The sequence below is a fragment of the Lactuca serriola genome, chromosome 5 (assembly GCF_051521515.1).
Source record: "Lactuca serriola cultivar US96UC23 chromosome 5, Lser_US96UC23_V15, whole genome shotgun sequence".
NCBI lineage: Eukaryota > Viridiplantae > Streptophyta > Magnoliopsida > Asterales > Asteraceae > Lactuca > Lactuca serriola.
The window spans coordinates 149,580,689-149,594,491 of record NC_136412.1 but is presented as its reverse complement, the minus strand read 5'-3'; the positions used below and the strand labels follow the sequence as shown (position 1 = coordinate 149,594,491).

At 37.1% G+C, this 13,803-nt stretch overlaps 1 protein-coding gene across 1 annotated transcript; it reads right to left on the bottom strand.

The window, feature by feature from the left end:
• Window positions 1-11,852: 11,852 nt before the first annotated feature.
• On the bottom strand, window positions 11,853-13,477 carry LOC145053092 (phytochrome-interacting ankyrin-repeat protein 1-like). The gene is made up of 3 exons (XM_079001072.1): window positions 12,808-13,477; window positions 12,426-12,597; window positions 11,853-12,309 (listed from the first exon to the last, which is right to left on the bottom strand). Exons 1-3 carry the CDS (start codon window positions 12,940-12,942, stop codon window positions 12,080-12,082), a joined length of 537 nt encoding a protein of 178 aa, XP_078857198.1. The 5' UTR covers window positions 12,943-13,477; the 3' UTR covers window positions 11,853-12,079.
• Window positions 13,478-13,803: the final 326 nt, after the last annotated feature.

Sequence of the window (13,803 nt, the reverse complement as noted above, 5' to 3'; positions counted from 1 at the left end):
GATTGTATGGTATGTGTTACGATGGGGGAACTCACTAAGCTTCGTGCTTACAGTTTACAGTTTTGGTTTCAGGTACCTCTTCAGCGAAGGGGAAGGAGCTGGCGCGGTAGCAGCACATCATACACACACGCATTGATTTTCCGCACTTGAGATATTCTGGGATTGTACTCTAACATGTTACTATTTTATGATTTGGGTTTTCAGACATGATATATTGATTTACGAAATGATATATTTCTACGTAGTTTTCTTACGAATGTTTTATAATCAGTTAATTAAAATGAAATTTTTGGACTCGAAATTTGGGACGTTACACATTCTCATTAAAAGTATAATGAAAATACGAAGTAACTAAACCCCTTTATAAATTCCCAAATCTTAGTTTAGGAAAAATGTGAATTGATGCTAACCCATGAAATTGCACATTGCACCTTATTAGTCGTTAGTAGAACGTGTGTGGTTAACCGGCACACTAATTTGGGACTAATGTAGGATAGCAATGGATAGCTCGTAGATTATCATAGGTCAATGGAGCGTGTGTGGTTAACCGGCACATTGATTAGGTGATAGATATCTTCGAGAGTACCAAGCTAATTTTCATGGTTATTCACACATTGTTTGTGATCCACGGTATCCCAATCACAAAATTGAAGGGCATAATCGAGATTAAACATGTCACTAAAAATTTCAATGAATCTCAAAAGATCTAGGAATTTCATTTAAAACATATTTCATTTAAAATTTTATTTTCATGGTGGAATTGGTAAACCGTCATTTACCTACTGACAAATAGTTTGCAATTGGATTACGGCATCCTTCTTCCGAATTGTAAATTATTGTGTCGGGTCCTAGCCTTAATATTTCATTTTGATGTTATATTAAGGATTAAATCAACTCACTTGAATTTCTCCCCTTGTAGATGTCTAGTTTTGACAACTATGGTCTTCCCGAATCCTTTTGGAAAAAGCTTTCCTCAAGAAGATGATATTCCACATTTTGATCAAGGAACTAAAAATCATACTTCACTTCCTCCACCTCCTCCAATTGTTCTCCCTGGCCCACATATTCGTCGAATTGAAAAGTTCAAGGTCACTCAAGCCCTATTGACAAGCAAACACGAAGATGGAAAGTCTGTATGTGCTCACATATTGGTGATGAAGTTGCATATTGACAGGCTGGGAATGTTGGGTGTTAAAGTCTCAAGGAAGCTAGTTGTTGACTTGGTTCTTCAGTCACTCCCCGATTCGTATGGTCAGTTTGTTAAAGACTACTATATGACAGATCACGACGTTACCCTTATTGATCTTACATATTTGCTAATTGATGTTGAATCAGCAATGATTTGGCGCACTGGTAAAGCAAAATTTATTGGAAGATCTATTTCCCAAACTTCCATGGACATTGGCAATGGAAACAGTGGAAATCCAGAAAAGTCTTCTCTTCCCAATGGAAAGGTAAAGACTAAGTCTGAGATTGTCCCGTGTGCCATTCCAAAAGAATCTATTTGCTTCTATTGTCAAGAAAAGGGGCATTGGATGCGAAGCTGCCGTATCTACCTGAAAGATCGCCAGGATGGTAAAATCAAAATGTATGACTCTTCTTCAGGTAAATCTATTATCTAACTCTATTAAGTTCCTATTTATAAGATTCTTAATACATGATGTGATAAGATTGCATTTTGATGTTTTGTAGGATCGAAGAAAAGAAAGGAAGCTTAAAGGAAGAATAAGCTGAGTCTGATCATGAAGAGATGGATTTCGATCGCATGGTTCGATGATCAGATTTTTGAGTTGTTGCTTAGGAGTTATGATAGATTGCTTAGGAATAGTTAGTAACAAAGTTTTCAATTGTATTTGCATTGTAAGGACAAGTTTTCCGCACCTTTTATAAATAATAAAAGAAAAAATTTTGTTTTATCATATTTTATGTTTCCTTGCAATGGCATTTGAGAAAATTGTTATGTATATATGTTTCCATTAATAGCAATATTGGAAATGATTGATACTTAGTTATATCAATTGTGGTAGTGTCGTAATTCTCTAAGTAAGGAAAGATTCTCATCGCCCGAGTTTCAATTGGACAAAAACTTGGAATCATATTTGAATCATGTGATGTATGAAAATCTTGGTACGTGGGAAAATTGGGACTAATTCCTTGTTTACATAAGTATGTAAGTCGATTGGAAAATGAAAGGATCTAGTACACATTGATGTGCACTGGTCAGATCTACCACAAAGGACGATAAAGTCTATTCATCATGTTTTACTGAAAGCTCAGTAAATATGATTATACTTACAAGGTTAAGTATAATTCTAATACATTGAAAAGATTCAAAGTATAGCAGAACGAATAAGGAGAATCAAATTAGGCAGAAAAATAAAAGGTTTCTCAAATCTAAAAGGAAAGGAAATAACTTTAGTATTGTAATTTATGATCACTCTAATGATTATGGAACCATGTCACAATTGATCCTCTAATGACACCTTAGTGCACTTGCATGACAAATAAGAGGAATCGAGTATTGTTGAAATGGTTAAAATCAAAAATATGAATCATACTTCGTTCCAAGATCAAGTCTTAGATTCATGCTCCAAGATTGTACATTGAGTGACATATCTTAAGTAGGTTTATAATGCCTCATGAAATGTGGAGTAGAAATGTTTCTTATTCTTGCACATTTGAAATTGGTAGTTGTGACGTTTTGGATAAAATAAAGATCAACTAAGATCAATTACATGAAGTGTTGTCTGAATGAGATCTCACACTAACTCTTGAATATTTGGTTTTCAAGAAATGTTCCTTGACAAATAATCTTATATGTCAAGAGGTCAGTGGGAGTCTCAATGGTCTTGAAAAGTTCCAAGAACTAATCAAGAATAAACCTATTATTTATCACTAGCACATGACTTGAGGTTTATAACCTATCGTGTTTACACGTTCTTACTTATGTGCCTATTCCAGTTATTGCAACTATGCATGTGAATTATATGAGTTCTCAAGTGAATGCATAAGGCAAAGCACCTTAATCAATGGAAAGTACATTGATCTGTAAGGGCGAGCTGCTCAATAACTTGGAAGCAATGGTAGGACCCTTGTGCTACTATATGGCAAGAAATTAAGATTGAACAAGTTTAGTCCATATGAGTTTGAATTTGTCATAAACCTTGTCGTGAGATAATGGTTGAAAAACACAAGTTTATATGGATAGGAACACATACACTATAAATCTAAGTGGAAAAAGTTTTCTCTCCAATTCATGAAAATGATTGTGAGGAAACACTTTCTGTAACATCCTGAAATAGAAAGAGTATAGTTGAAGGGCTATTAGAGAAAAATTGGAAGAGCGACTCGGCGAGTAGAGTCGCGACTTGGTCGCGTGTTAAGTAGCCGACTCGGCGAGTCAGTAAGATGGACTCGGCGAGTAGGCGCTGAGTGGAGAAAACCCTAATTCTCGGGGTTGAGCCCTATATAAAGAACATAACATCCATTCCCCCAGCCTCTTTACTCATCCTCAAGTCCAGAAACCCTAACCTTCGTATGTGAGTAGATCAAGTTGCATTTGGGAGCTTGGAGAAGCAATTGTTGAGGAAATCTTGAAGGGTAGGAGGCTTGGAGCAAGGGGCTTTGCTTGGATTAGAGTTCCATTGCAGTTGGGGCGTTCTTTTGAGGTAATATCTCGTCCTTGGGTTGTTACTCTTTGGATTCATCATTTTGGGGTTTGTGGGGAGCTTATCTTGGGATGTTTTGGGGTTTGGAGGTTAGATCTGAGGTTGCTACCTCAGATCTGGAAGGGGGAAGGTCTAGAGTGCAGGAAAGTCCCTTTTTGTGAGTGGTTGGTGAAGCTATCATGTCCCAAACCCTAGCCCTAAAGTGTATAAGGCCTAGATCTCTTTGGATTCACATAAAGTTTGCCACTTTACGTGATGGATGGGTTGTAGGAGGCTAGATCTATGTTTTGGATCAATTGCATGGCCTGGAATGCTTCTGTATGGATTCAGACCGGTGGTACTCGGCGAGTCACATGGGTGAACTCGACAAGTTGTTTGAAGATGAGCTGGAACTCGACGAGTTGGAAGAACAACTCGGCGAGTTGGATGAAGATGGCCTGGAACTCGGCGAGTTGTATGAACAACTCGGCGAGTAGGTTGAAGATAGCCTTAGACTCGGCGAGTCTGTTCTTGGACTCGGCGAGTCTTGTCGAAGAGTCCCAATATTTTTTGGTTGAGTCGAGTATCGGCGAGTCAAGGGATGACTCGGTGAGTTGTGGGCGAGTGGACTCAGAGTTCTGAGTATGGAGACTCGGTGCGTCATCGGGTTGACTCGGCGAGTAAAGTCATTCAGGGGTTGACTTTGACTTTGTCTTTGACCAAAGGTTGACTAGTGGTTCCAGGGGCATTTTGGTAATTGTTGGTTATTGCTTTGAGTTCAGTGCCGTGGTGGTTGTCCAGTGGTGGAGATCGTATCAGTGGTCGGAGCAGCTTGGGTTATCTGTTCAGTCGGCAGTATCGAGGTGAGTTATCCTCACTATATCAACAGGGTCTAAGGCACCAAGGACGGCCCTTATCGGATTGAGATCCGGGTAGTTGTTGTGATGTTATTGTTTTGATATGTTGCATCCTAGTAGCTAGGATGGTATATGTTAGAGACCTGATTGAGGTCGGTATCCTGAGAGATAGGGTGATGCTATGTTAGTGACCTGTTAGGTTGGTATCCTGGTTAGGTTGATGATATGTTATGTGATCTGCTTGATCTGCTTGTTGACTGTGAATTGCTATATGATTGTATGTATATGTGCACATGGTTGTTTGGACTGGAGTTGGGTTGAGGCGGGTCCTGCTTTGTGCTGTAGGCCAAGATACCCAGGGCGGACCGGTCGTCCCGAAGGCCCAGCGAGCGGTCCGGATAGGCTGTAGGCCCCAAGAGGGCGGACCAGACGTGCCGAGGCTCAGAGAGTGGACCGGACAGACTGAAGGCCCGGTGTGGGCGGACCAGTCATACTGTAGACTCAAAGAGTGGACCAGGTGGATTGAAGGCCCGGTGCGGGTGGACCAATCACACTACAGACTCGATGTATGTGGTTAGATTCGGAGAGTGGACCAGGTGGATTGAAGTCCCGGTGCGGGCGGACCAATCACACTGCAGACTCGATGTATGTGGTTAGATTCGGAGAGTGGACCAGGTGGATTGAAGGCCCGGTGCGGGCGGACCAATCACACTGTAGACTCGAGGTTTATGGCTAGACTCAGAGGGTGGACCAGGTGGACTGTAGGCCGGCGCGGCGGACCAGTCACACAGTAGACCCGAAGTGCATGGTTGTTCTGTGATCGGATATGTTATGGCATGTTATGCGTGTATGGTATATGTGGTTGGTATTTTGGGGATATCTCACTAAGCTTTCGGGCTTACAATTGTGGTTTTATGTTTTTCAAGTTCTTCAGGAGACCGTGGCAAGGCGAAGGCGTGATCGTACCGCTCCTCATGATTTTGTAGTAATGTGATTCTGGGAATACGTTAAATGTTTGGTATTGAAAACCTTTTTGTAAAGACTTAATGGAATCGAGTTGTTTTTGAAAAATTTAAAATTGGTTGTATTTTTCGGTCGTTACACTTTCACTAAGTAGATTTTAAAGGATTAGAGTAAGCAGTTGTGTTAATTGCGTTCTCAAATTCGATTATGATTACGGCATCCCTCTTCATAGTTCGAATTATGAGAAATGACAATTAGTTTGAACATTCGGGACTTATTATTTTTAAGTTCTGAAAGGTTCAAACACACACTTGTGCTATTTAATTTGAAAAGTGTATGAGCTTGAGAAGTCTGGAAATGACTTATCAAAGCACCAAGGAACAGAAATATGAACTTTGGTAAGAAAGTAAATAAGTGTTGATTTCTAGAAGTCCAACTGATTTCTGAGTACATGTCAAGGCTAATAAGAGCATAAGTGTTGTGCTAAAGTAAGGAAAATTGTTATGCTAGAAAAAGTATAATTGTTAAGCTAGTGGGAGCGCAACTATTATACTAAGTATTGCAAGGTTGTGATTCTATTTGTAGGAAACAAAAGTTACAAGTTTGCAAAGTTGCAAATTTGGATATTGTTTCGCTATAGAAAGTTATAGGAAGAAAATACTCGTACTTCATTTCAAAACTAAAAGCTTAGATTGAAATTTTAATTTAGTCATGGACATATGTGAATGTTATGTTGAAATGATTCAACATAAGGAAATTCTATATGTGGAAATATTATAGCGAGAGGCTGGTAAAGTATCATGTCTTTATGTGAGACATTATGAATCGTATCCCATATGTTTCGGATATAGGATCGATTACATATGCTATAATATAAATATGCTCTAATTTTCCATATGCCTAGGGCATTAAGAGGGAAAAGGGACTAGAACAAGATATGACTAAAATGGTTAAACAATTGTCAAGAACAATCTGAGGTTCGCTAAAGATTGGTTGTTTATGCACAGTTGGAAGTATAGTATAAATTTTGGAAGGTCCATATTGACATGTTATGAAAAGAGGTGACTCTTGTTCAGAAGTGATAGTCATATGGAAATATGGAAATGTTCCATAAATTAAAGTTAATCAAAAAATATGTGTAAGATTAGAAACCTTAATGCAAGAATAATGTTCAAAGGAATGTACTTTGAATATGAGACTTCGCTTCCATGGAATTGGTTCTCTAACCAATGTCCAAAGGAATACTTTGTAATATCATTGGAATAGTCTTTGTGAGTTTGGTGCCTTGACATTATGAAAGGATTATTGCATTTAAGTTTAGAATATAACAGATTACAGTAAATGGCAAGGATTTGGTATTCTTACATTTACAATAAGGATTTGGAATTGTGAAATCATTGGAAATGGTTACGATTGATCTGTTTCACAAAGTAAGGGTCATAGATAAACATAGTATGGATGCTTGGAGAATGGGACAACTATTGTTTTAATTCAAGTATTAAGTTGATTAGTCGAAACAATATACAATGAATAATGTGTAATCAATATGGTGATTAAATAGTAAATGTTTTATTTATATTCAAAAGTTTTGAAACCATATTGGATTCGATTATTCTTGTGCTTCACTTCGCATGTTTTACTTCCCGAATAACTAGGTTATTCAAACATCCACAGTTAATCATACTTTGGAAGTAAATAATGAGGTACGGTTGTCATGAATCCGACTGTAGATTGTCTAAGGTGTATAGACATAGCACAAGTTTGTTGTAGTGTTCATGAGTACTCTTGTAATAAGATTTGAATATAGGAATAAACCCACGCTCACATGAGTCACTTCATGGATTTTATCACAAGTGATTGTGAGACGATAATATCTTATATTCTTGAAACCAAGACATGTGAGTTGTATTTTTCAAGTCGGTTGCACATTGATGATGCGTAAACGCACCAGTAACTTGGTGTCATAAAACGTATCGTTGTGTGTGGTTTGATGAGTAAGTATAGCAAGCATATGAGTCGAAGTTTATCCATTCCTTTTACCTAATGTGGGATAAAAGCGATATATGTGGGCCCATCGATGATTTAGTGATGACACCCTAAGTGCTTGGCCAAGCCTGGACTGATTTGATTTGTTTAATTAGTCAGTTTTCATAAATCGGAAATCGGGAAACAACACATGAACAGAGAGAGTGATTATAATCCATGTCTTAGTTCATCTGATATCTTGTAGAATTGAGGAATATATGATCCCTTATCTAATGGACGTGTCAGAGTTCGACAACGGATTTTTGAGAGCTACGATTGCTAGTCGGTGTCTAAGTCGTACTTGAAGTTATAGTTATTTGACTTATCCAAGTGGGTGACTGGTGGATTAGGTGTCTAAGCTCATAACTATAATTGGTATGTACTTGACCCGAGAGTAGCATGGTCCATTTCGGGTTGCCTTCACCAGAACAATTTGATAGGATGGATTTTGAGAAAGAGGTTATTTGTGATTTATTAATATATTATAAGAATAATATATTAATTGAGAAATCATATTATTTAATTGGTATTGATCAAGAATTAATTTGGAATTAATTCAGTGTTCAAAAGAGACTGGTTAAATTTACGGGGACTGATTAGGTAAATCAGTAATACTTATAGTTTGGGCTAATGATCCATGTTGATTAGGATTGGACTAAATCTTTGTGAGAGTCCATGAAAAGTTAATCCAAAAGGCTAATGAGTTATTGGATTAAAATCCCAAGTGAATTAGGGTTTACAAGTTGAAACTCTAAGAATTCTAAACTATAAATTAAACCCCTAGCTAGCTAAAATCGGCCCTAAGACTCCTAAGGTTAAAACTCTAGTCGATTTATGATTCATAACTTCTCTCTCATTATCCTCCACTTGTTCATGGTGTTTGTGACTTGTTTGAGGCATCACACTTGGGGTGCTAAGCTCTTGAAAGGCCAACTTCTACAAGTTGTATCAAAGAGGTAATCATCTAACTAGTTTTTTATGTTGTATATCTCCAATTGTATGCTAGTTAGGCTTCATGCTTTGGAAAAATGAATATTGCATGTATAACTAGAGAAAACTTAGATCCAAAGCATTAGGGTTGTATGTGCACCATAGGGATGTTAGAGTACATAAAACCCAACATTACGTTGGGCATACAGGCTGAGTACGCCCCTCGTACTCAACAGACTTGGGTTTCATTGTTTTGGGCTTCGGCTTTAGGTTAGGATGGGCTTGGTTTCCTTGGGCCATGTTAAGTCATCAAAATTTGATGGTTGGACTATTGAAATTGTATTGGACTTTCTTGGGTGAATGCTCATGAAAGGGATTGGGCCCAATTTGGAAAATAGGGTCATATTTGGGCCTTAGGTGCTTATTTCAGATTTTGGGCGTTTGGATTGTTGTTTTGGGCCTAGGTTTGGGTCATGTTTAATAAAGGGTAAAAAGGTCTTTTACCCTAGTTTGGGCACTTAGCGTGGACCAGATCTGATTATTAATTGGATGTAATTTGATATTGATAGCTCGGGGATTTTTCGAACCAGCAGTCAGGGATTTATCAGTGTGATTCGGCAGTGTAAGCTGAGTCTCCTCACTAAGTTTAGCAGGTCGAAGGCACCAATGTTGTCCCATGGGTTATATGTTAGGGTGCTAGATGTTTGCGTGACTCTTGCATGTTTTAGGTGATGGTATGATTATCGGGCAAGGCCCGATGTAAGGCGGGGCCTGATGAGTATATTGTATGCTAGTTATCAGTATGTGTTTTTATGTTTACTAGGAAAGGCCCGATGCCAGGCGGGGATTGATGATTGTATGGTATGCTATTGTCTTTATGATTATCGTATGTGTTAGTATGATTATATGTGATATATGATTACATGTGTACCGAGCGGGGCCTGATGATTGACAGATCTGTAAACCGAGCGGGGCTCAATGTCGGGTGGGGCCCAAGGTCAGGTGGGACTCGATGCCGGGCGGGGGCTCAGTATCTGATTTATTATGTTTGGTATGTGGTATCTTGGGGAACTCACTAAGCATTGTGCTTACGGTTTTCAGTTTATGTTCCAGGTACTTCGATTTTCAAATGGAAGAGTTTAGGATGATTGCATAGCACACACCACCTCGTTCCTCGTTTTCTTGGCTTACTCTAATGTGAAATGATGATTGATACATTTGTTTTACTTAGATCTATATGATGATGTTTTGGAAATACTGGTTTTATCAATTTAAAAATGAAATTTTTGGGTTTAATTATTGGGACTTTACAATTCGGCACGAGTTTTTAGTTTTTAATAATATAAAAAACAACTTGAATCAACAAAAAAAACTTTGTTCATGAGTAACGGCATAAAGCTTTTTATTTTATACAAAAAAACTTATAATCGAAAAATTACTTAGTTTCTTTTAAGAGCTTTTAGATTTTATGAGCTTTTAGCTTTCAAGGGCTTTTAATTTTTAATTTTTATGTAATTTTACATAGTTAAATATTCCTATACAAATAAAAATTACAACTTGTAGTTTTTAGATATCTGCTAATTTTGTCAAACATGTCCACGTTAAATAAAATAGATATTTATTATAGATAAAAAAAACAAAAAAACAAAAAACAAACATAGAGATTCACTTAAATGAAAATAGGGAAAATGACTCTTGAGGGTAATTAACTTTTGCGTTTGTACTCATTTGGTCTCTTTCCTTTTTTTTGTATTCAATATACCATCGAACTTGTTGTTTGTGTTCACCATAACCCTTTTGACCGGCTTTTGACTTGTGATAGCCGGTCAAAGGGTTATGGTGAACACAAACAACAAGTTCGATGGTATATTGAGTACAAAAAAAAGGAAATGGACCAAATGAGAACAAATGCAACAGTTGGTTACCCTCGTTATTCATTTTCCTTTTACTCATTTTACAGCAAATCCCACGTCATCTCCTACTAATATTAATCACTTTATGAGATTCATTCTTGCTTCTCTTCAAAACATAACCTACGAAAGGACATTATTCATACATGTACAACTTTGTAATGCACTTGAATATTTATTAGGGGAATCTTGACTAAGCAGACGCATTTGATGACTACATTTACATTTCCAATCAAATTTTATCGTATCATGGATTCTAGAGAAGTCTACAAACGAGTGGAATCACAAGTGCTGTGATTTTTGAGTTTACTTAGCTTTAAGATCAAACTCATGGGATAAGATACAACATCAATATGTACAATATTATACAACATCAATATGTACAATATTATGATGATGTGTCTACAAAAGCAGCATGATATTGTACATATTGATGTTGTATCTTATCTCATGAGTTCGATTTTAAAGCTAAGTAAACTCAAAAATCACAGCACTTGTGATTCTACTCGTTTGTAGACTTTTCTATAATCCATGATACGATAAATCATTTGATTGGAAAGGTAAATGTAGTCATGAAATGCACATGCTTAGTCAAGATTCCCCTAATAAATATTCGAGTGCATTACAAAGTTGTACATGTATGAATAATGTTCTTTCGTGGGTTATGTTTTGAAGAGAAGCAAGAATGAATCTCATAGTCATTAATATCAGAAGGAAATGAAGTGGAATTTGCTGTAAATGAGTAAAGGGAAAATGAATCAGGAGGGTAATCAACTGTTGCATTTGTTCTCATTTGGTCCATTTCCTTTTTTGTACTCGATATACCATCAAACTTGTTGTTTGTGTTCACCATAACCCTTCGACCGGCTATCACAGGTCAAAAGTCGGTCAAAAGAATTATGATGAACACAAACAACAAGTTCGATGGTATATGGAATACAAAAAAAAAAAAAAAAAAAAAAAAAAAAAAAAAAAAAGGGACCAAATGAGTACAAACCGCTTTAGACAAAAGCTCCACAAGTCCCCACATTTTAATAGTTCATTCTTGTCACATTTTGTCCCTTCCACCGCGAAAAACAAGCAAAGATCACCTATTTTTTATGCATGTCGATCAATGGATATTGGAAAGTAAAAATGTTCTCATTGCAAATTTGCAAGTACAGTTTAGCCTTTTAAGCTATTCCATCTGCTCATTGTAGTTTTATAAGGCATATAATATTATTTTCAATTGAAATTGAAGCAGTGTTAAAAGAACACTCAACATTTTTCAAGGCTCTTTATAGTTTCAAAAATATAACCTTCAAGTAGGGTTTAGTCGTTCCAAGTCCCTCTAAAACCCTCCCTCTGTTGGTCTTCTTCATCGCCTTTCATAACCTCAATCAGACATTTCGTAATCACTGAAGTTTGTATCAACAAAACTTGCAAATCGTTTCAAAAATATAATATTAAGACCCTACAAAATAATCATTTTAGTAAATGACTCTATTAACAGATAATAAATAGATAGTACTAGATTTCCCTTTTAACATTCAAACAAACCCATTTCATCAATTTATTAAAGACCAATTCCATCCACAATCAAATCCATGGATCTCAAGATTCTCAACAAGACAAACCAACTTCAATCATACTCTTCACATAGTCAACACACTAACAAACACACACAAACACAAACACCCAAACCAAGAACAAGAAATATTTATATAGTTTGTGGTCAACAATACATGTTTACTTGAAACTCAAACACTTAGCTTTCAGAGCTGTATGAGCCCTCCCCTTCTCCTGATGATGAGCCTGAGCCACTTTCTTGTTGAACACGTTTCATCTCATCATAAGCCCATTCCAGACCATGGCAGTAGTGGACTGGTGGATTAAACCTCGTATCCTCCATGTTATCAGGCAAGAATGCACCATTTTCAATCAGAAATGTTATCGCCTTTCTGTTTTTCTCTTTTGCAGCAGTATGTAGTGGAGTCCCTGTCATTTACGACAACACAAGTAATCAACTTTCTCTATAATCAATGCATTATGGATGTGTTTTTAATTTTTTTTTTTTTACATCATTGTTACATGAAGAGATGTAATGGACTTACAGCCACAAGCGCCCTTGGTTCTTGCATCAATATTAGCACCACGTTCAAGGAGCTCATCCATAACCTTTACATGACCACCTTTTGCAGCAAGATGAAGAGGGGTTACCCCATGCGATTTGGGGCCTAATGCTGCAACATTTGCATCCATTCCTTCATCGAGAAGTCTTTTAACCTAACATTAACAAAAACCCATATCAAATTGTTTCTTTATAATATATTTTTTTGATTTGTTCTCCATAACTATAACCTTCATCAACAATTTAAACAATAATGTGTTTGCCTCTTAGAAAGGAAGATTAGATTACTGAACAGAAATGAGCTACGCATACGATTTGCTACTTTAACTAAAGTATTCATTGAAAATAATGTAGGTTCATTTCACCTCTTTAAGATCCCCTTTCCGAGCACCAACATGAAGCATAGTCCAGCCTCTGTCGTCCCTATCGTTCCCACAACTGATGGAGCGCCTGATGCGCCTCCGATGGCCATTCGGAACCAAGAAGTAATCTTGGGTCATTCTTCAATCGTTTGCGTAATATACCCAAATTAAACAGAACAGAACAGATATATGTGTAGAAATTAACTAAAAACGTTTGCTTTTTAAAACAATAGAACCCTAATTGGTGAACTAGAAAAACCACTCGAATCGAAGATCTGACGACTTCTTTTACATGATTTTGAGTAAACAACTAAACGAAAACGAAAAAACTTAGCGGCAGAAATGATTGCCCATGTTGTAGGGAGCGAAAGGATTCAATCCAGGACCAAGCACACGGAGATTTTGAAGCTTAATCACGAATAAAGAAAGCGATGATGATGGCAGGCAAGAAATATCAAACATATTAACAAATCCCAAGAAAAAGCTTAATTGATGATTTTAAATCGAATACAAACGCTAGATATAGAAGTTCAGAGAAATCCCACTACGATTTGTGATGAGTTTGGCGGTTTCATGTGGGAAATTTAAATAATTTGGGAAAGATGAGATCGAATTTAAGACGCAACACAAACCCTAGATTTTGCAGACTTCTTGGCAATGGAGATCGAATAGATGTGTCGGATTTTGGATATTTGTGTCTCAATTTATTGGGCTCCCAGCCTCCCACTTTAAAATTTGCACTTCAACCCCTTGACTACTCAACCTAATCTTATGCAACCCTCCGTAAATTAGTAATCAAAATTAGGTTCGTGTGTTTTTCACCTAAGTGCATCCAAAAGACTTCTATTAACTAGAAATAGCAAAACATGACACGATACGAAAATCTGATACGAAATTAACGAGTTAGGGTCAGAGATTTTGACATAGTTATGTAAAAGGGTTGACACGACACGACACGATAATTAAACGGGTAGGCTTAGGGTCAAGACTTTCAACTCG

What these genes read in the sequence shown, in the direction of transcription:
- LOC145053092 (XM_079001072.1), bottom strand. Translation starts at nt 12,942, where the DNA reads ATGACCCAAGATTACTTCTTGGTTCCGAATGGCCATCGGAGGCGCATC. An exon ending in GGAAAGGGGATCTTAAAGAG is followed by an intron (nt 12,598 to 12,807) that starts GTGAAATGAACC and finishes TGTTAATGTTAG; the next exon opens with GTTAAAAGACTTCTCGATGA. An exon ending in AACCAAGGGCGCTTGTGGCT is followed by an intron (nt 12,310 to 12,425) that starts GTAAGTCCATTA and finishes CGTAAATGACAG; the next exon opens with GGACTCCACTACATACTGCT.